The 21,604-nt window shown below is 37.5% G+C and overlaps 1 protein-coding gene across 4 annotated transcripts in view; it reads left to right on the forward strand.

Moving 5' to 3' along the window:
* The window catches only part of Cltrn (collectrin, amino acid transport regulator), a 47,393-nt gene extending 26,234 nt beyond the window's left edge, over positions 1 to 21,159 (forward strand). For 3 of the 4 annotated variants that reach the window (XM_046424313.2, XM_046424312.2, XM_046424314.2), the window contains 3 exons: positions 2,425 to 2,538; positions 8,278 to 8,472; positions 20,296 to 21,159. In XM_046424313.2, the coding sequence (XP_046280269.1) occupies positions 2,425 to 2,538; positions 8,278 to 8,472; positions 20,296 to 20,452 (466 nt within the window). In that variant the 3' untranslated portion in view covers positions 20,453 to 21,159. Of the gene's footprint in view, positions 1 to 2,424; positions 2,539 to 8,277; positions 8,473 to 12,704; positions 12,756 to 20,295 lie in introns of all 4 variants that reach the window. The other variant, XM_058572568.1, reaches the window with a different exon arrangement.
* Positions 21,160 to 21,604: the final 445 nt, after the last annotated feature.

The raw sequence follows: 21,604 nt of genomic DNA on the forward strand, positions 1-21,604 counted from the left end.
AGGGCAGGGAGAAGAGGTCTGGGGGTGGCAGACCTGTCAGGCAGAAGCAGTACGAAGTGAGCTGTTGGCTCAGTGACTCCTGTCAGGTAGAGGGGCCTGTAGGATAAAGGGACTGTGGCTTTGAGTCTCAGAGGAGGGTGGCATGGCTCTGACTCTTAGGAGCCAAGGAGGCGAGCGGGCTGAGTGTGCTCGGGCTCAGCAGGACCCTCCTGGTGTGGCCCCTGGGAAGGGGAGGAAGGCCTAGGCTCCTGGGACAGTGGGGCATCTGCTCCCAGGCCTGCAGCAGGGGCTGTGAGACCATGTCCTGGGCTGGCCTGGGAGCTGGGGCCGGTGGGGCAGGGGCCAGGGGAGGCCCCAGGAAGGCTGGAGGGCAGGCCATGGCTCAGTCTCTTCCTCACAGAGGCAGATGCCCTGGAGCGGACGCTTCTCTTCAGCGGCCCAGGCCTGGGCAGGAAGGACGGCTCCACTCCGTTTCTGATGACGGGCCTGAAGGCAGATGGTCAGCGCTGTGGGCTCTGCTGCTTCCTCTTGGGCTCAGGTTCCTCAAACCACAGGGCTCCATCAAACTTCCTTTTCCCTTTGTTGCACTGGCTGAGGTACTTTAGCACTGTCTCCTTGGCACAGGGGTCTGGGGCCGGCTGGGACGTTGGGCACCTGTAGAGGCTCCCTGGACCCTCGGGATTCGTTTGGACTTTGAAAGGGCTGTGGGGCCAACCTGGGTCTGGGGCGTGGCGAAGTCTGCGCTTCATGCATTCGTGGCGGACCTTGGTAAGTTGGGGTGTCAGGAGTAGCCAGAGGGGCAGCCTGTGCGGATTGTACCTCCCAGGCGGGGTGCCCACCGCCCTCCTGCCTCTGGTGTGGTCCCCACTGTGCAGAACCTTGTGGAGGGCTTGGGAGCGATCCCGGGGCTCTGGGTGTCCCGAGGCAGGTTTACAGATGCCAGGGTCCTGGGGGCGGGGGGCAGGCCTGGGCCTCAGAGGTCGGTGCTCCTGGGTGATTCTCCTGGGCCTCAAAGGCAGTGTTGCTAGGGCGGCCTTGCGTGTGCCCAGGTACCTGTGCAGGCGTAGAGTCCCGTGAGAGCGGTGGCGTGGGATCAGTGTCTTTGAGTAGGGATCTGGTTCACAGTGTGTGTGGTCGCAACTTGACAAGAAGCAAGTGATAGTTGAGGCAGGCAAAGCGCGTGGGGCGCCGTTTGCGGGGATCTGGCACCCGCCAGGCTCCTGCCCCATGGACAGGAGGACAGCATGGGGCAGAGTCGCACCTGGGGCACCCCATGCTATCTGGAGCTCAAGGAAAGCTCAAGCCTCTCTCCTCCCCATTGGTGCTCTCAGACACAGCCCTGGGCAGAGGGGCCTGGCACTTGCATTTTCTTTTCTACCTGCCAGGGAGAAAATGAAGGAATTTCTCCAGATAGCTATTTACAGAAGAGTACTCTCAACAGTGTAAAAATGACTATACTAAAATGAAATTCTCTTTTAAAAGAATAACAAATAACTATTTTTTTCCAGTTAAGGTGATTGCTTTGTGTTTGATTTGTATGCAGTGTATATGAATGCCATTTTTTCTTACTTTGCTCTTAAGAAAATGGTGAAAGCTATCCAGAATTTATGAGTTAGCACTGTTGATTTTATATGGACTCTCTTATAGTTTTGAGGTTCATGCCTCCTCATATAGATAGTCTTTTCTCTAAACACCAATGTCATTTATCTCTTTTCAATTATGGGTAATTCATGTGTATGGAATAGAGTGAGTCACATTGCCATTTTGTAGTTGAAAAGCATGTAACTACAAATCACGTATTCAAAGGCTGCTGGTGAATTGATTATAACACTTAAGTTTGGAGGTCTGTTCAAGGCAATATAAAAGCAACTGTTCCTGAGAACTCTTTCCTCAAAAGTACACGAGGAAGGCACCTCTTGGGATGGTCCCAATGCTCTGGTGGGGGGGGGGGTGTATGGACAGAAGTTGAGGCAGACAGTGCAAGTAGTGAATCAAGAATAATAAATTGATTCTGATTGAATCTGAGAGGAGGAAGGTAGAATAGACAGGGGGCCAGTAAACTTGATGAGGACATGCCAGAGGCTTCTGTGGTTTAGAGAGGGACCCAGTATTGAGGAAGCAGAGAAGCTTTCAGCTGCTAGATGATAGAGAACAATATCCTTAATGTTCTCCACTGCCTAATTCCTTTTTAATTTTTGTGGCAGATTCCTTCTTAAGAAATGATTCCTGAGTATATGATTTTAAAGCAATGAGAATTTCCTATATAATTTTTTTCTTATTAAGTCATTCCTTCAAATGGTAGAAAATAACTTTGCAAATATAACTAAGGTGAGTCATAAAATGGTAATTGCATCAGAAGAAACAGTGTAATGCCATTTGGGATGATATTCTTACGATGTATTTTTTTCTTTCCATTGTCTGCAGAATTTCCCATGTCCTACTTTGCAATGTAACCCAAAGGGTGTCATTCTGGTTTGTGGTTACAGACCCTTCAAAAAATCATACTCTTCCTGCTGTTGAAGTACAGTCCGCCATCAGGTAACTACCCCTAAATATACTTGCTTTTGGTTAGTTGACTTGCTGATTTCATAGATGTGGAAGAGTTCTCATTCTGCCCCATATTTGATTTATTGATTATGTTGTCAAAGATTTCATTTTTGTTAATTTTTATTAGAGATTAGAGGTAGATCATTGGCTCTCATCCAGGAGCAATTTTGTCTCTGAAGAGACCTTTGACAATGTGTGGACACATTTTTCTTGTCGCAACTCGAAGTGGGAGGTGTGCCACCAACATCAAGTAGGCAGAAGCTAGGGATGTTGCCAAACATCTTATGATGCACAGTGCAGCACCCCACACAAAGAGTTATTTGACTTCAAAGTCAATCATGCTATAGTTAAGAAACCTAGGTTTAACCATTAGCTAAGAATGTGTGCTATTGTATGTGTATGTGTGTATATATATATATATATATATATATATATATATATATATATATATTGTAGATGAGCACACAGTATCTTTATTTTTATGTGGTGCTGAGGATGAAACCCAGTGCCTCACACCTGCAAGGCAAGTGCTTTACCACTGAGCTACAGCCCCAGCCCGCTATTGTCTCCTTTTGGCAAGAACCCTTTGTGGCCCTATTCTTTAATGGTACAGGCTGTCAGGAGCCAGAATGCCTAGGTTTTTAATTTTTGGCATTGCCTGTTGATAACTATTGGAATACAGACAAGTTACTCACCTTCTTTTGGCCTTCCTCTCATCATCTATAAAATGTAATTATGGTACCCCTCTCTCAGAGCTATTGAGGTTAAATAGGTTAAATGATTTAATACATGTAAGGAGGTTTTTAAATTTTTTTTTAGTTGTATAATGCACACAATACCCTTATTTTACTTATATTTATGTGGTGCTGAGGATCGAACTCAGCACCTCACACGTGCTAGGTGAGCGCTCTACCACTAAGCCACAACCCCAGCCCACATGTAAGGAGTTTAAGCAACAGATCATACCATTGAATTTTATTTTAAAACCTAGAAAAATATCATCATTTCGTGAGTCTCTGAAGACTTATTTTTTTCAGTCTTTACCTTTAAAAGATAATTTAACAATAAAGATCATGACTCATGGGCTGGCGTTGTGGCTCAGTGTTAGAGTGCTCGCCTAGCATGTGCGAGACCCTGGATTCAATCCTCAGCACCCCATAAAAATAAATAAATAAAATAAAGATATTGTGTCCAACTAAAAAACGAATATTAAAAAAAGATCATGACTCATACAAATTAAAAATGAATACTATCAAAGGTTTTGTTATCTCCTTAATTAATGAGGGAACTAGTAAGATGTTGAAAGTATTTCACTTTTTTATTTTTTGGTATCAGGAATTAAACTTAACCACTGAGCTGTATCTCAGCCTTTTTATTTTTTATTTTGAGATAGGGTTTCGCTAAGTTGCTTGGGGTCTTGCTAAGTTGCTGAGGCTGGCTTTGAAATTGAGATCCTCCTGCCTTACCCTCCTGAGCTGCTGGGATAACAGGTGTGCATAAGTGTGCCTAGCTCATTGAAACTATTTCAAAGGGGACTTTAAGGAACCACACATATATAGGAATGAAGAATGATGAAATACATTTACAAATAGATGCATCCATCATTCTATCAGGCAGTTATGGATCATGTTCTACCAGACACAGTTTATTTGATTTTCTATGGACAAAAATCATTTGCATTATGTTAGTTTTCTAGAACTTATAGTTTTGCAAAACAGCTCAAAGACAATATGATGTAGAAATTGCCCCAAAAGATAATACTAAGAAGGAAATTTGGTTAAAAAAAAAGATTGAGTGCTTGGGATAAAGGTAGGGGAGGATGATAAATGTTCTCAACTAAATGTCTGTTTCAAAGGTCTTAGCAGGAGAAGCTATTTAGGAGATAGGGATAGTCAATAGAATGATAATTTATGTTAGGAATGAGTAACCTTTTTTGCCCATTTCAAGGGGGCAATTTTTCCTAAGAGTTGCACCCCTTTCCTCCTTGGAATCATAGCAAACATTCAAAAGTGAAACTAATTTTTTACTTTCAAGGAGTAAAGGAATGTAATTTGGTTTTATTTCAATTAATGCACACTTTGTGTGTGTCAGAACATCAAATGCTGCATGTGATTGATGTTGGGCAAAGGTATGTTCGAAAAATAAGTTGAGGAAATAAATTATTTCCACAGAAAGAAAGAACAAAACAAAGTAACCATCCCCACAAAAGTTTTACAAATTGCTGAAATGCATATTATTCTCTTTACCAAGGAGAAATTTCTAGTGAAAGAACTCATTTACTGTCTATAAAATATTAACAATTAAAAAATGAGTATTTAATCAAATGCCAAAGATTTTTGTGAATAAATGTCTGTTTTTCTTGCTGAAGCAAAAGCACTGAGGATCTATAGCAACAGGAAACGATTGAATCTGTTCTAATAAGGGTCTTTGAACTAAATTATTTTTGCCACTAAGAATACAATTAAGGGGTGGGGTTGTGGCTCAGTGATAGAGTGCTTGCCTAGCATGTGTGAGGCAATGGGTTCGATTCCCAGCACCACAATAAATAAAATAAAGATATTGTGTCCACCAAAAACTAAAAAGTGAATATTAAAAAAGAATACAATTAAAACCCACCCCTTAGGGAGTAATAACTAGCACTATCAAATTTCATGGTAAAAGAGATTTTGTTCAAGTCTTGTGATTGGGAGGGCTTCAGGGAAAATGACAGCACTGTAGTTAAACTAGGCTTCAGTTGATGTGAGGAGGAAGATTGTTTGGGGTAAAGGTAGGGGAAGATGATAAGTGTTCTCAACTAAATGTCTGTTTCAAAGGCCTTAGCAAGAGAAGCTATTTAGGATGTAGGGATGGTCAATAAAATGAGAATTTATGTTAGGAATGAGTAGGGTATGCCAGACTGGAATAAAAATAAAAGAAACAGTGCTAAGAAGGAAGAATAGAGTGGGGGAGGGGAAAGGAGATGGTACCTAGAGAGTAGGAATTTCAGGGCCGAAGAATCTATGTGGCTGGGCAAAATAGTTCTACCTCATATTTACATAACATTTTCTGGTTCATAAGTCATGTCTTATGCATCTGTGGCATTTAATTTTAATGCCAATAATTTTTGAACATAGGCTCATTTTCCTTGTTTTAGAAATGAAGAAACTGGGGATCAAAGAGATTTATTGATTTGCTAAAGCTTTTTAGTGTTTTGGTCAGCTTTTTCATTGCTCTGAAAAAAGGCCTGACAAGAACAATTTTAGAGGAGAAAAAGTTTATTTGGAGGCTCAAGGTTTCAGAGGTCTCAGTCCATAGATAGCTGGCTCCATTCCTCGGGGCTGGAGGTGAGGTGGGACATCACAGGGGAAGAATATGGCAGAGGGAAGCAGCTCACATGATGATCAGGAAGCAGAGAGAGAGACTCCACTTGCCAGATATAAAATACATACTCCAAAGGCACGTCCCCAGTGCCCACCTTCTCCAGCACACCCTACCTGCCTTCAGTTACCACTTGGTTAATCCCTATCAGGGGATTAATTCACTGATTGGGTGAATTAATCAATCAACTGATCAGCTCTCATGATCCAATCATTTCACCTATGAATATTCTTGCTTAGTCTCACACATGAGCTTTCGGGGGATACCTAATATCTAACCCATAACACTATGCTAGAAAGTTTAGAAAGAGTGAAGACTTGACCTAGGCATATTCTTCCATACCTACAGTGGTTTTAAATCTATACTATTTATACCTGTAGAATGATGCAAGGAAAGGGGCAGCCATTCTAAGATGTGTGCTGTTGCTCTTTTGTGAGGATCTGGCTAAATTCAACTCTGGTCCTAGTTGGAGATATCCATGGTGACTGATGCCAATTGGGGACTCCTGTAGTAGAGGAGATTTAATCTGTGTATGAGCCAGAACTTTTATTCAGCCTGAGAGGTGATAGAATACATTTCCAGCCTGGAGTGCAGCAAAGGGTTGACCAACCGGGTAGGTAGAATCAGTGTGCAGAAAAACTTTTCATTATTCTCTGAGTTAGATGTTAGTAGTGGGGTTCATTATTTTGTGGAAAGGTTTGTGGTCCCAAATTATCAATATTTAATTATGAAAAGGAAACCATTTTGTGGTTTGATAAAAACATTTAAATTATCCCTTGCTATAGATTACCTGATTGCCTCAATATAGGGTGTGTGTGTGTGTGTGTGTGTGTGTGTGTGTTGCTGGGGATTGAACCTAGGGCTTCACACATACTAAGTGGTATTCAACCACTGATCAACACCCCAGATCTCATTATAGATTTTTTTCTTCTTAATTTGCTAAAGAAGGCTTTCTCTGATGGGCTAGTGCTGGTCTGTGGCATTTCTCAAGTCATTACTTATTATCAGGCTCTAGACCTAGGCTATCCAGTATTGGAACTGCCAGCCAGGTATACCTATCAAACACTTGAACTGTAGCTAGTCCAAAATGAGATGCTTGCTAAGTGTAAAATACCAAATTTCTAAGGCAGTATAGAACAAAATATAATACAATTCAATATTGATTATATTGAATTGTATTTTTGAAATTATATTTTCTTGGAAATATTAGACAAAAATACATTATTAAAATTAAATTTACCTGTTTCTTTTTACTTTTTTGGTGAAGCTACTAGGAAACTTTAAGTCACATAAGGTTCATATTATTTTTCTATTTTCCAGGCTGCTGTAAAGGTAGATGAAGTCTATTTGTATAGTGTGAATTCAGTAAAGACCATAACATATCTCCAAGGAATTGTTTCACCTAGTTTGTAATTCCAATTAGAAATTCACTTATTTGTTTTCATTTAAATAAGTCTTTGCTACCAATGCCTTTCTAACTATTGTTACCACCAAAAATACAAGGAAATAAAGGGAAAAGTAACACATTTACCTTTAGATTTTTCTAGGTTTTTGGTTTCCTGAACCACCATTGCCTTTAGTCATATGGAACCACTTGCAGTTTACTGAAGTACTTTACCATGATTCTATTACTGTGCTTACTGCATACTTTGGTCTAAAGAATTCCTGCTTGTCCCTCAAAGCACAGCTCATTCACTATAACATACTTGGTCCTCTCCTGTGCTCCCACTGTGCCCATATTTGCCTCTTTCACAGAACATTTAGCACTGCACTACTGGTGTGGATATACTAATTTGCTACCCTTCAAGAGTGTAAGCTCCTGAGCATTTTTATTTCATATTGTATCTCCAGCACCTAACACAGTTATCTAATACTTAGTAAGTTTTTGGCAAATGTTTGTTGAGTTAATGGAAAGAAATCAAGTTGATGAATCTGAAGACACTCTTAGTTCGTGTTTTTTCTGTTCCTGGTTTTCTTCCCATTCTTCTCACTCACCTTTTACATACAGTTTTACCTCATGGGATTGTTGGTATTTATGTAAGCACCTTAAGTAGAGTTCTGTTATTGTAATCTAGAAGCTATTTCTCAGGAAATAAAACATGGTGGGCAGATTGATTTAAAGCTCAGGACTTTTAGTTACTTCTAGGACATTCACAATAATGCAGGTCAGCAGTGTAATAGATGGGCATCTCTGGCAACCAGCACTACAAATTACTAAATGAAACCTCAACACGATTGTCCTTAGCAAAATTTCTAGTCAACCTGAAGTCTCCTGCTAGGAGAATGCTTTGTTTATAGAGATATTTATACTTTGTTTCTAGTGCTTTTTATTGTCTTATTTTTTGCTTGTTTTTGATTATGATTGAATTTTAGAATGAATAGGAACCGGATCAACAATGTCTTCTTTTTGAATGACCAGACTCTGGAATTTTTAAAAATTCCTTCTACTATTGCACCACCCATGGACCCACCTGTTCCCATCTGGATTATTATTTTTGGTGTGATATTTTGTATCGTCATAGTTGCAATTACGCTACTGGTCTTATCAGGGATCCGGCAACGAAGAAGGTAAGCTATTTAATGGGAATGAGTTAAGAAGTATTTGCTTATTTTCTCATGACTTAGAAAAATTAGATTTTCCTCTGGCTGAAGGTAATACCTTAAAGTTGAAAAAAATGGTGATTTTTAAAATATCACTTATTCTTTCTGCTTTTTTGGTTAAGAGTTCAGTGTCCTTTGCTTAATGAAGCTCCTTCCATTACTTACTTTCTTTCTATTCTATACCATATGAGTATTTCTTATCTGTGTTGTGATTTTCTAAGCTGGATACATGGAATGAAGCAGAGTTCAAGTAAATGGAGTTAATCTTTGGTAGTCATCCACATCCAGATACCAATAGTTCCACAATTCTTTGAATGTCTCCCTACCATGGCTTGCCTCTTCTGGGCCCAGGGCCTACAGGCCACCCTCTATGATATATAGAACTATGTTTCTCATGGTCTTTGAATCAACTCCCTATGTCAGAATCACCCAGAACACTTGTTTGAAATGTAGATTCCTTGGCCCTATCTCAGACTCACTAAATTAGAATTTCTGAAAGGGATTCTTTTCAATGAATATATATAAGTTTTTCTAATTAGTTTAGAGCTTTCAATTTAACAACCTATATACAGGGTCCTATTTCTTGAGTTCATTCTGGATTCTGGGGCACTCAGAAACCTTGATGTCTAAATTACTGATATTGCTTCAAGAGGGAATTTCATTCCAGCAGGAGAGGTACTGAGGCAGTAGGAAGGAAAGTAGGCAGGATTTCCCAGCATGATGAAAGGAGAAAATGATTTTGTAAGTACCTCTAATCCAGGGGGAAAGATGGGAGATTCCTCGATTCTTCACTGAAACTTTAATACTTCTAAACCTTCCTTTCTGATACTAAGGAAGAGGAATTCTAGTAAGTGGGGATCACAGGAACATGACTTTCAAAAGGGGACATGAGGGATGTGTTTGGACAAATGTTTCGTCTAGATGCTTCTCCAAACGTTTACTACTTTCCATATGTTTTATCCTGGCTACTAACAGAGAGTAGGCATTTTCAATCTTACATATTATAATTTTCCACAAACAATAAGTGAAATGTTATGGAATAAATGTGGCATATGTCTATACCTCAAATTAAATGCAAATATTAGAATCAAGTTGCACTTGCTTGCTTTTCTTAATGATTTTGACATGATATGTAATGCAAAAAGGCTTGTTACAAGGTATTTATTTGGTTTTTGTTTTTAGAATACTAAGTAACATTTTTTTGAAATGTTACTTAGTAACATTTCAAATAATGTTTCAAATAATGTTTGAAAACTATGTTTAACATTTTTAAATTTTGCATTAATTATGAAATGCTATGGTTGGAAACCTAAGTGAATTTGCTTCATCTCCTTGGTTCCCAATTTTCTCACTAGCACCTCCTATAAGGTAAGAGTTAGAAGAATGGATTCTGGAGTTAGACTGCTTAGATTTAAAGTATTTATCTCTCAGATTCTGCCCTTGTATATAACCCATTAACTGTACAATACCAGGAAACACAAACAATGAGTCAGGGAAACTGAATTTGGGAGAATGTGGTTTGTGTTGCTAGAGCCAATCTGTTAAATTTATCTTTACTCTCTGTCCATAGATAACTTTTGTAGAGCAACAGCAAAGTGTACTGGAAATAATTAACTTGATAGGATAAAAGAATTAATACAGCAGAGTGCTTAGAGTGGTATCTGGCACACAGTGGGTACTCAATAAATGTTAGCTATCACTATTATTTTATCATCTTGTCATTTTCTAGTCTTTCAGCTAGTTTGTGATGGGATCAGTTATCTTCTTCTGAGCAGATTCTACAGTAATATGATAATTGGGTATGTAGCATCATAATTTGTTGCCTGGGAGAAGTGAGGCTGTTGTTACAATCTTGCCTTCATAAATTCATTTCATGTTCAAACTAGGAAAACAGATGGACAATCTCTTGTGTAAACCTGGAGAGCATCAATAATTAGCAACTATAGTCAGGGCAATTATGACAACCTCCTGGAGATAAATTGTTTGTTGTGTTTTAGGTTTGACACAATCTGTGGTAGGTTTCCCTGGGTAAAATATTGCTTAAGAGATGAGGAGAGGGTACAATTTGAAGTGGAGATAGCCCTGATAGTTGTGATTAAAAACCCATTGTAGGGCTGGGGATGTGACTTAGTGGTTAAGTCACCCTGGGATCAATCCTTGGTACCAAAAAAAATTTTTTTTTTCTTTAATCATGGAACCCAGTGCCCCATGCATGCCAGGCAAGCGCGCTACCGCTTGAGCCACATCCCCAACCCCAAGCCCTTAGTCTTTGAGGAAGACATCTAAAGAAATGTTTAACAATCCAATCTATACGTTAGAAAATAATGAACATAGTTTGTATGGTCCAAATCTTAAACTTAGAAGACCTGGAGGGACCACAGGGTTATCTAAGTCACTGTTCTTCTTCTATGGAGAAGTGTACCAGAGTCATCTAAGATGTATGCATATTTAAACTTATCATTGAGGAAATGTCTCAAGCAAAGCTATAACAATTCTGTTGGTTTCATCGGTAACAGTATTATATTGATTATTCAGAACAACTGGATAGAAAGTTTGGACTGCAGTCCAAACCAGGTAAACTCAAATACCATCTGTGTTGTTTACATGTATGATCTTGATCAAGTTGCCTAATTTTTGTAAGTCTCAGTTTTTCCATCTGTAATATGGATATAATATCTCACAGGGCTTTCATGAGGATTGAACTATATAAATGTGTATAAAGTACCCAGGATATAGTATCAAGTATTAAATAATTAAATAGTTAAATAAGTAGCAATTATTATTATTATTCAGGATCAGCTTAACCCAGTGCTGTGATTAAGGGGCTCTAGGAAAGGATTCTTTTCCCACATAGATATTGCCATCATACTATAGAAAATTTTCCAGTTCACTGAAACAGTGCCTAGAATTTTATTAGTTAGCAAACAAGCATTTTACTAAAGTATAGTTGAGAAATAAAATTGTATATATTTATGGTATACAGGATAATGTTTTGATGTATTATGAAATGGTTAAATCAAGCTAATTAATGTATCCATTACCTCACATACTTATCATGTTTTGTGATGAGAACTTTTAATATCTACTGTCTTGGCAATTTTGTTAAGTATACAATAGATTATTGTTAACTATAGTCACCATGCTATACAATAGATCTCCCAGACTTATTCATTTTATCTATCTGAAACTTTATACCCTTTGACCAACATCGCCCCATCCCCCCATCCCTAACCCTCCAGCCCCTGGCAACTATCATTCTACTCTCTGCATCTATAAGTTGGACTTTCTTTAGATTCTCATGTATGTGAGATTATGTGGCATTTATCTTTCTGTGCCTGGCTTATTTCATTTAGTATAACTTCCTCTAAGTTCATACACATTGCAAAGGACATGGCTTTCTTTTATACAGGCTGAATAGTATTCCATTGTGTGTGTGTGTGTGTGTATCACATTGTCTTCATCCATTCACCCACTGATTGCATATTTTGGCTATTGTGAATAATGCTGCAATGAACATGGGAGTGTTGACATTCCTTCAGCATACTGATTTCATTTCCTCAGAATATATACCAGAAGTGGAATTGCTGGATCATATGGTAGTTCTGTTTTTAATTTTTTCAGGAAGACCCATACTTTTTTCCATAATGACTGTACTAATTTACATTCCTACCAACAATGTACAGTGATCCCTTTTTTCCATATCTTGGCCAACACTTGCTATCTTTCCTCTTTTTGGTAAATAGCCACCATAATATGTGAGGTGATATCTCATTGTCATTTTATATTTGCATTACTCTGATGATTAGTGATGTCAAACATTTGGGGGGGGGGGTACTAGGATTGAACCCAGAGGCACTTTACCACTAAATACTTCCCCAGACCTTTTAATTTTTTTATTTTGAGACAGGGTCTCACTAAGTTGCTTAGGAGCTCACTAAATTGCTGAGGCTGGCCTTGAACTTGTAATCCTCCTGCCTCAGCCTCTGTAGTCACTGGGATTGCAAGTGTGTGCCACCACACCTGGCTGAGCACTTTTTTCATATAACTGTTGGCCTTTGTATGTCTTCTTTTGGAAATTATCTATTCAGTTTCTTTATCCATTTTAAATTAAGTTATTTGTTTTCTTGCTGTTGAGTTCCTTATATATTTTGGATATTAGCCCTCTAAGAGATATATTGTTTACAAATCTTTTCTTCAAGTCCACAGGTTGTTTCTTCACTCTGTTGATTGCTTCCTTTGCTGTGCAGAAGGTTTGTAGTTTGACATAATCTCATTTGTCTATTTTTGCTTTTATTACCTGTACTTTTGGGGTCATATTAAAAAATTCATTGCCCAGACAATTGTCATAGAGATTTCTCCTTAAGTTTTCTTCTAATAGTTTTACAATAGTTTTCTTTCTAATAGTTTCTAATACTTTTACGTTTAAGACTTTAACCCATTTTAAGATGGTTTTTGTATTTGGTGTGCAATTATAGCCCAATTTAATTATTTTGCATTTGGATAGCCAATTTTCCCAACACTGTTTATTCAAGACCCTGTTCTTTCCCCATTGTGTGTCCTTAGCACCTTTGTTGAACATCAGTTGACCATAAATGTGTGGTTTTATTTTTGTGCTTGCTAGTCTGTTCCATCGGTCTATGTGTCTGTTTTGATGCAAATACCATAAAAAATAAATACATGTCTAAAAATGCAAATGATCCATGAGGTATACTGGTCATTACAGTAGTGATGAACTGGTTAACAAGCTCTCTCAGGAATCTATGTTTATTTGTAGTATTTTCCAATTTCCTATCAAGGCCAAAACATTCTGAATATTTAGCAGGCAGCCCTTGCTGTCCTATACTTGCCAGCTCCAGCACACCATTACAATTGTCACCTCTTTTGAAACAACTTGAGGAGGTTGCTTCTCTAGTAACATCTAATTGAAAATAGAAGTTTGTGAGAAAAGATTTTTTTCTTTTTACTCTTGGACAACAATTAAGAAGCTATATAGGTGGGAAGGCAGCAAGTATCAACGGTATATACTTTGCAATGGTGTCAATGCTAGGTCTGTGTCTCGCTTTAGCCCAGAAGTAGACATCTTAGTTGTCTGGTCAGCTTTATAATGACAGTGATGGTGATGGTGGTGATGATGATGATGGTGACAGAGTTGATGGTGTGATGTATGTTTTAATAAGAAGAGCATTTGACCAAGACTCTTGGTTTTGGGTTTCAGTCTCAGGCACTGGCATTTATTAGCTGAGTGACATTGAGCAGATCACGAATTGAAAATGTTAATAATATTTTCTCAGATTGTTAAGTAATGATGAGAGGACAAAATCAGAGAAGACCCATAAATTCTTTATATACTGGAAAGTGCTATATCAATGTAAGTTACCATAAAAAACAGTTATATGAAGTAATAATTTAACTTGCCACTTTATGGAATGTCACAGAATCATAAACACAGCACACTTTTAGACTTACATGTACATAGGGGAGTTGATTTACAAATCCAGTATATAAATAGACTATTATAATGTTAATAATGTTACACCTTAGCTGGATTTAATGTTACAACTGGGTCTTAGAAAGAGACCTTGCCAATTACCTAAATTCAGCCCTCCAGAAACCCAAGCCCAGAGAGGTAAATATATATATATATATATATTTTTTTTTTTTAATTTTTTTGGTAGAGTGCTTGCCTCACATGCACAAGGCCCTGGGTTCAAACCCCAGCACCACCAAAAAAAAATATTTTTTTATTGACCATCTATTCTGTGATGTGAGCTATAGTTTATATCATGAAAGAAACAAACATTGATAACATGGATGGTTCTTGCCTACAGAGAGATTATAATCTTGCAGTTGGTATCAAAGCCAGGTCAAGGACTTAGGACACAGAACCCTAGCTAATGCTCACAGCTGAACAAAGTCATTAGTAAATTTGTTTGGTTTATTTCTAGTTTTACTTCTTTCCTGTAAAATCAGCAGTAAATAGACGTGCATGTGGATTTCCACAAATCTTACTTTTCACTCAGGGAGATGGGGCTCAGTCAACACTTTCATATAGGGGAACTTCACATTCTTATGAAGTTATAATTAAATGAATAAATCATATTTTAAAAGAAGTATAAATAAAATGAGAAATGTCAGAGCTAATTGTTTTCCTTTGCTGTGTTTAAATATACACAACTAATAGGAAACCAATGTAAGTGTGTTTTTAGGGGAACTTGGGAAGACTAAAATAGAATTCTATATCAGCTCTTTTCAGTATTCTTGTTCCATATTGAAAGACAAGTTGCTGTACATATTTGAAATTCAGTTTCTCCATCAGGAAAACAGGGATAATAAAAAAATCTTCATAATGTTGCTGTGAGATTTAAATGAACGGATACATGCAAAGCAGCTACGTAGTCTGATTTCTGCCACATAATAGATACTTATTATTATCATTATTATTGCTATTGCATGGCAAATGTAAAAGAACTTGCCTACAGTCACATAGTTAGAATATTGTGGTACCAGGATTTAAAACCACGTAGGCTTGATTCCCAAAGCCTGTCAATCTTATTGGGCTGCAATACCCACTCAAATCATTCTAGTAATATTGATATTTCCTCCAAGCCTGATTATGAGGACAATCCCAATTCCCCAATAATTCTGTCCTGTATGAAAATTTTCAGACATATTTGTCTGTCCTGTATTGCTTTTCTGGTTATTCTTGAACCTCAGCTCTTCAGCTGTGTTTTATTTAAAGTGATACAAAAATACTTTTTCTGCTTTTAGTCATCACTACTTTATTTCAGAACAGAGCAAACCCTGTTCTTCAACCCCCCCACCCCCACCGGAGCCCTAAGGGCTACCTGAGACTTCTTTTGTCTCCTCCTTCGATTCTTTTCTTTCTGGATTTATCAGAGACATCCACTCTCAAGGCTGCTAAGAGGTAGTTTAGTAATTTTTTTTTTTTTCATTCTCTTCTTGAACCACCTGACATTGCAGGAACAGTGAAAGTCATTAACACTCAATTTTATTTTGCAGGAAAAAGAACTCACATTTTTTTAGCAGAATATCAAATCAGAATGATCCAGAAAGACAGTTAAGTTTTATTATTCTCAGTATCACTGCACAGGCAGTGAATCAGTTTATTACAGTGCGCACTATGAAATGTGACAAAGTGCTATATTACTGTTAGATAACCTTTGAGCTGCTTATCATGTCTACCAGCTAGCAAGTTACTGACATTGCAGTTTGTGAAGCCCTGCAATGCCAAGACTCTGAACAACTGGATCTAAGGTCGCAAAAACCAATAAGTACCTAATTTGCCACTGGCACAGCTCAATTGGACAAATTTCCTCAGCAATTTCTCTCAGAAGCTTTTTGTTGGGAAATTATCCTTTTTCTAAGAAAAAAGAAATGTCTCTTCATCTCTTTGCTTCTTCCTTTTCTTTCTTTCCTATTCACTGTGATGCCTGATGGATTATTTTTCCTTCCTGGCTGAGGAGGAGGAGGCAATATTCCTTACTTTGACCTGCACATGTTCAGCTCTCTGCCATTTGTCTTATAATTCTATAAAAACATCTTTTATTTTTAAAATTGGCAAATAGACACTGGCCGTTCATTATTTCTAAGACTACCATTGCATTGCCACTTACTTCAGAATGCTACATCCACTAAGATTTTTGTAATACAGATTTCAGAACAGAAAATTCAGGATAAAATTTGACGATTTAAAATCCATTGTTATAGAAAATTATCATTCACTCCAACCGCAATGAGGAGAGATTTGGAGACACTTTCTGTGAACTAGGCATTTTTCATTACAATTTATGAATGTACATTTCTTACTAGTATTTAATTTCTCTAAAATCACTCTCCTCTTTTATAAAGCATTAAAAATGAGGAGAAGGAGGATGAGTGAATTTGAAGTCTTTTTTCTTTCATCAGGTTCTTTCCTTTAGGAGACTTGTGTCTCATCCACAGGTAGGCGTTCAAAACATAGTTAAGCAATGTTGGATACTATAAATGGAAGTGATGTGACTGATGACTATAGAATGTCAATTGCTTTCACTTTCTGGGGGATCTGGAAAGGGCTAATACTCCTGTCCACAGGAAGAGGGGCTAAATGTTCTAGTTTTTCAGTGAGTGATTTAACTTGGCTGCAGGACCCTCTCATCATACTGAAATCTAGTGTACCCTAACCTGTGGTGATCATCGATTGCTAGTGTTTAGAATGGCTAGTGAAGTATCTTCATCTGGAATATGGGAAAACACAGCAGCCTATTTATTCCTAGGTTTCTGGGACTGCAACTTCATCTCCTTTTTTTTTTATTTGTCTATTTTCTTTTTTTTATTATTTCTTTTTTTTATTGGTTGTTCAAAACATTACAAAGCTCTTGACATATCATATTTCATACATTATATTCAAGTTGGTTATGAACTCCCAATTTTACCCCAAATACAGATTGCAGAATCACATCGGTTACACATCCACATTTTTACATAATGCCCTATTGGTAACTGTTGTATTCTGCTACCTTTCCTATCAACCTCTTCTTCTAACCAGCATTGACCCAAAGGTTTTACAAATTAATGTTTAATATCCAATGATTCCAATTTAGTGATTGTCTATAGTGTCACTTGTAGCATTTGATGGTGGAATACATAATGGCTAAATACTTTCAAATGATGACATTGGAATGCTACTTTCCTTTATGAACTTCAACTATTTGAAATAATTTAGCAAATCATCAGTGAATTCTGGTAAAACCCACTCTAATTCCTAATCTAATGTAGGAAAATGCATATTTTCTGCCACCCATTAAAAATATGAGACAAAAAATTTCATATGCTCTTCCTTCCTCTGTTTTTTTTCCCTTCCCTTCCTCTCTCCCTTCCTCCCCTTTTTACTTATTTGTCTATGTGTGTATGTGTGTGTGGTGGATCCCATTCAAAATCTACGTTGGACTAATGTTTGAGTAACTTTGCCTGAAGCGTTAGTCCATGCAAAATCCATCCATTCATTTGTCTGACCACCCATCTATCATCTATCCATCCATCCACTAATTTGTTATAGCCAACCAGCTATTGATCTACATCCATTGATCCATTATTCACTGAGTTGAGTTCCTATGCTGGGTTGAGTCCAGGTCAATTGTTTTAAATTTGGATTTTTTTGAGTTCCTTATTATGAAATTCAGGTCAAAAATTGAGAACGGAGTTGGGTATGGTGGTGCATGCTTCTAATGATACTAGTGACTTGGGAGACTCAGGCAGGTGGATCACAAGTTTGAGATCATATTCACCAATTTAGTGAGGCACTAAGCAATATAGTGAGACCATGTCTCAAAACAACAACAAAAATAAAATAAACAAAAATTTGAAAACAAAAAGGACTGAGGATGTAGCTCAGTGGTAAAGTGCCCCTGGTTTCAAGTCCCAGGACCAAAAAAAGAAAAAATCGAGAATGGGTGGTGCATGAATACAAAAAAAAAAAAAAAAAAAAAACAACATGTATCTGGAATCATCTTTATCATATCTGAAGGCACTTGTCAGTTTGTCTAATTGTTGGTGGAGTTCATCAGATTTCCTCTTTGGAAAAATAGAAGTGTCTTTTTTGTAATTAATACATTATTTGTGGAGCTGATATTTTGAGACCATGTGAATATCCTGTTCCCCAATAATCTCTTACTAGTATCTATTGATGAGCTCCATTGGAATCAATTATTACTGCAGTTGTGGTTTTCTATTCCTATTACCCTTTCTATATTATTTGGCATTCTTCTGTAAAGAAGAGCTTTCTCAGCACTTTAATGATTCCCCCAAGCCCCAGGGAATGGAGTGGGGACCCTGCCAGCCAAAACATTCCCCCCTTCCTAGCCCCCATCTCTTCTAGCCTCTCCCCTTCCCTGGTGGAGGGAGGGAGCATGAAGCTCTCACCCTTCGTGCCCCCTTGCTTGCATCTGTATATAGTGTGAGCCGCAAGTAGCCCTTCTCCTTCCCTTGCCCTTCCTCAATGTAGTGGCCTTAGATATCCCGTTTGTTAATAAAGACAAATTCAACCAGCTCCCACCAAAGAGAGAGAGAGAGAGAGAGAGAAACTTTCTCTTTTCTCTACTATTTTCTTTTTGGTGGTAATTAAACCAGGGCCTAGCACATGCTAGGCAAGTACTCTACCACTGAGCTATACTCGCAGCCCTGCTTTTAAATTTTATTTCGAGACAGGGTCTCACTAAATTGCCCAAGTTGGCATTGCACTTGGGATCCTCCTGCTTCAGCCTCCTGAGTTGCTGGGATTACAGGCTTAAACTCCTCCACTGTATTCTTTAAAGCAAATAAGAGCCAGGTGCAGTGGTGCATGCCTTTAATCCCAGCGACTCGGGAGGGTGAGGCAGGAGAATCACAAGTTCAAAGGCAGCCTCAGCAACTTAGCGAGGCCCTGAGCAACTCAGTGAGATCTTGTCTCTAATAAAATACAAAAAATGGGGCTGGGAATGTGGCTCAGTGGCTAAGTGCCCCTGGGTTCAATTCCTAGTACAAAAAAAAAAAAAAAAAAGCAAATTAAAATGCTTTCTCAAGTATGACTAACAGGAACTTCCATCTGAGTCATCATCAGTTCATCTTCACTACCTCTTCACCTGTCAGAGACTCATCAAGGTCCCACAGTAGTGGGAGTCCACTCTGATCACCACAGGAATGTACAACATTCTAGATGAAGGATCATTTCAGATCTGCCTCTTTGGAGGTCCATAGATTCTTGGTACAAGAGAACCTTTGGCAAGTCTGAGAATCTCATGCCTAACATCATGCCTCCAGGATTCCACCACAGAGTAGTGTCCCAAAATCCAACCTGTGATGAGCCCTCAGGGAAACCCCTCTCCCTCTGGTTGCCTATAGGCACCAACCTCTCATCTTTCCCTTGCCCCATAATATCAAACATAATTGGCTCAGTTTGTTAGTCTTTCATAAGAGACAGGAAAAACTTTTGAATTTGAGGCCATAGCTTTCCATACTCCAAGGAAACATGAAGGATCTGGTTACCACTTAGGTTGGGGTAGCAGGGTCTACAAAGACTCAGAGTATGAGAAACTAAAAAGTTTATCCTGTCATGTAGAAGTTTTTGGAATGATTTGGACTTTCAGCTGTGAGTTATAATGTAATTAGGAGAATGTTCTGGGTCCAAAAATCCTGACTTACAAATTAAGACAGCTACTTTGTGATTAGTAGAGACAACCAATGATATCTGCAATTTACAACAATTACTTTCTACAAAATAATGTGAACCTTATTTCCAATATGGTATTTCAATTTGATTTTCCGTCAACATTTGCAAACCATTAATTTGTCAAATCCTATAAGAACAATTTATTGATTTTTTAAATTCATTTTTTACGAAGTTCTCATAGAGGTCAATTTTTCGACTTGCCAATGTACCATACATTTTCCTCACATTTCTTCATGCAGTTTTTGTGAATATACATGTATATATGTATATGCATGCACTATATTTATTCATATATATATATATTCATTTATATAGGTATTTGTATACATTTATTTTAGTTTTCTAAATAAGACTACTTCTTCCTATAAATATGTATATATTATCCATACAAAGTCTTATCTACATAGTGTCTTTTCACCTCACCAGCTCTTTATGGTCTTCAAAATTATTTGAAAATATATAATATTGATCATTTCATATTTTAAAGGCTCCTGTGCCCCATTCTCTCCTCCATATTTGTACCAAAGACCATACTCAGCCATATTTTCTCCTTCTAGATTCCACTGATTCTTTTTATATGCTTTTAGGAAGAACAAAGGACCATCTGAAGTGGATGATGCAGAAGAGAAATGTGAAAACACCATCACAATTGAAAATGGCATCCCCTGCAATCCCCTGGACTTGAAGGGAGGGCACATTAATGATGTTTTTGTGACAGAGGATGAACGGCTCACCCCTCTCTGAAGGGTTGCTGTTTTGCTTCCTCAAGAAACTTAACACTTGTTTCTTTGTGACTGCTAAGCATCTTAAAATATCAAGGGCAGATTATATATTTTTATTTTGCCATTCTTCTTTTGTAAGAAATTTTGAATGTATTTGAAAGTGAAAGGTAATCAATTTTACCCATGAAGACTACTGAAATCATAGGTGGCAACTACTCAAAATATTTTTCTGACAATACAGTGTGTAGGTGTAGTCATTTGGTATTGTAGTTATTGATTTAAGAATTTCTAGAAGTAAAGTCAGAAATACATATATGTATATGTGTATATATATATATATATATATGTATGTGTGTGTGTATATATATATATATATATATATATATATATATATTTCACACTTCAAAAACCTGAGGAAAATTAATTTTACAGTGGATAATACCTGTAACATGGTATATCAATCACTGAAAACGGATCCTTTTTTAATATTGTTTATAACACTCTGTATATGACTAAGCAAAAGTAAAAAGCAATTATTATAAACAGAATGGATAAAAATGGGAATATTGATTCACAGGATAGAAATTTTCCTGTTATACCAACAGGATATATTGCTTATCTAGTTTCTGAGTATCAGTCTCTAATAGAAGAGTTTTATTTGTTGACTATTTCTACAATATGTAAAAATTCAGTCTATGCTAATTTAATAAAGCACTAATCACCTCTTTATGATTGTGTGACTGTGGTCTGTGATTTATTTTCACCCTGTGGATTACAGTCTTAATTTTTATGAGTTCTGTTTAATGTGATCTTCAACCTTAGAAATGATTTATTTTTGTTCTCTGTGTCCTTGTTTGAGGACACCTTTAGCTTTAAAACTTTATTTTGATTTAAATTTACCTTTTAATTGATACATAAAGACATAAAATTGTACATATTTATGTGGTACCATGTAATGTTTCAATATATGTATATATTGCATAATGTTTAAGTCAGGCCAAAATAGCTATCTTCTCAAACACTTATCATTCTTTATGGTGAAAACATTGAAAGTCTTTTATCTTAGCTTTTTGAAAAATACATTATAATTATCTGTAGTCACTTTAATGTGCAATAACAGCACACCAGAACTTCTTACTCCTATCCAACTATAACTTAGTGTACCCCTTGACCA

Source organism: Marmota monax, unplaced genomic scaffold, assembly GCF_021218885.2.
Source record: "Marmota monax isolate L192 unplaced genomic scaffold, Marmota_monax_Labrador192_F-V1.1 WCK01_AAM20220418_F8-fsc00089, whole genome shotgun sequence".
Classification (NCBI taxonomy): Eukaryota; Metazoa; Chordata; class Mammalia; order Rodentia; family Sciuridae; genus Marmota; species Marmota monax.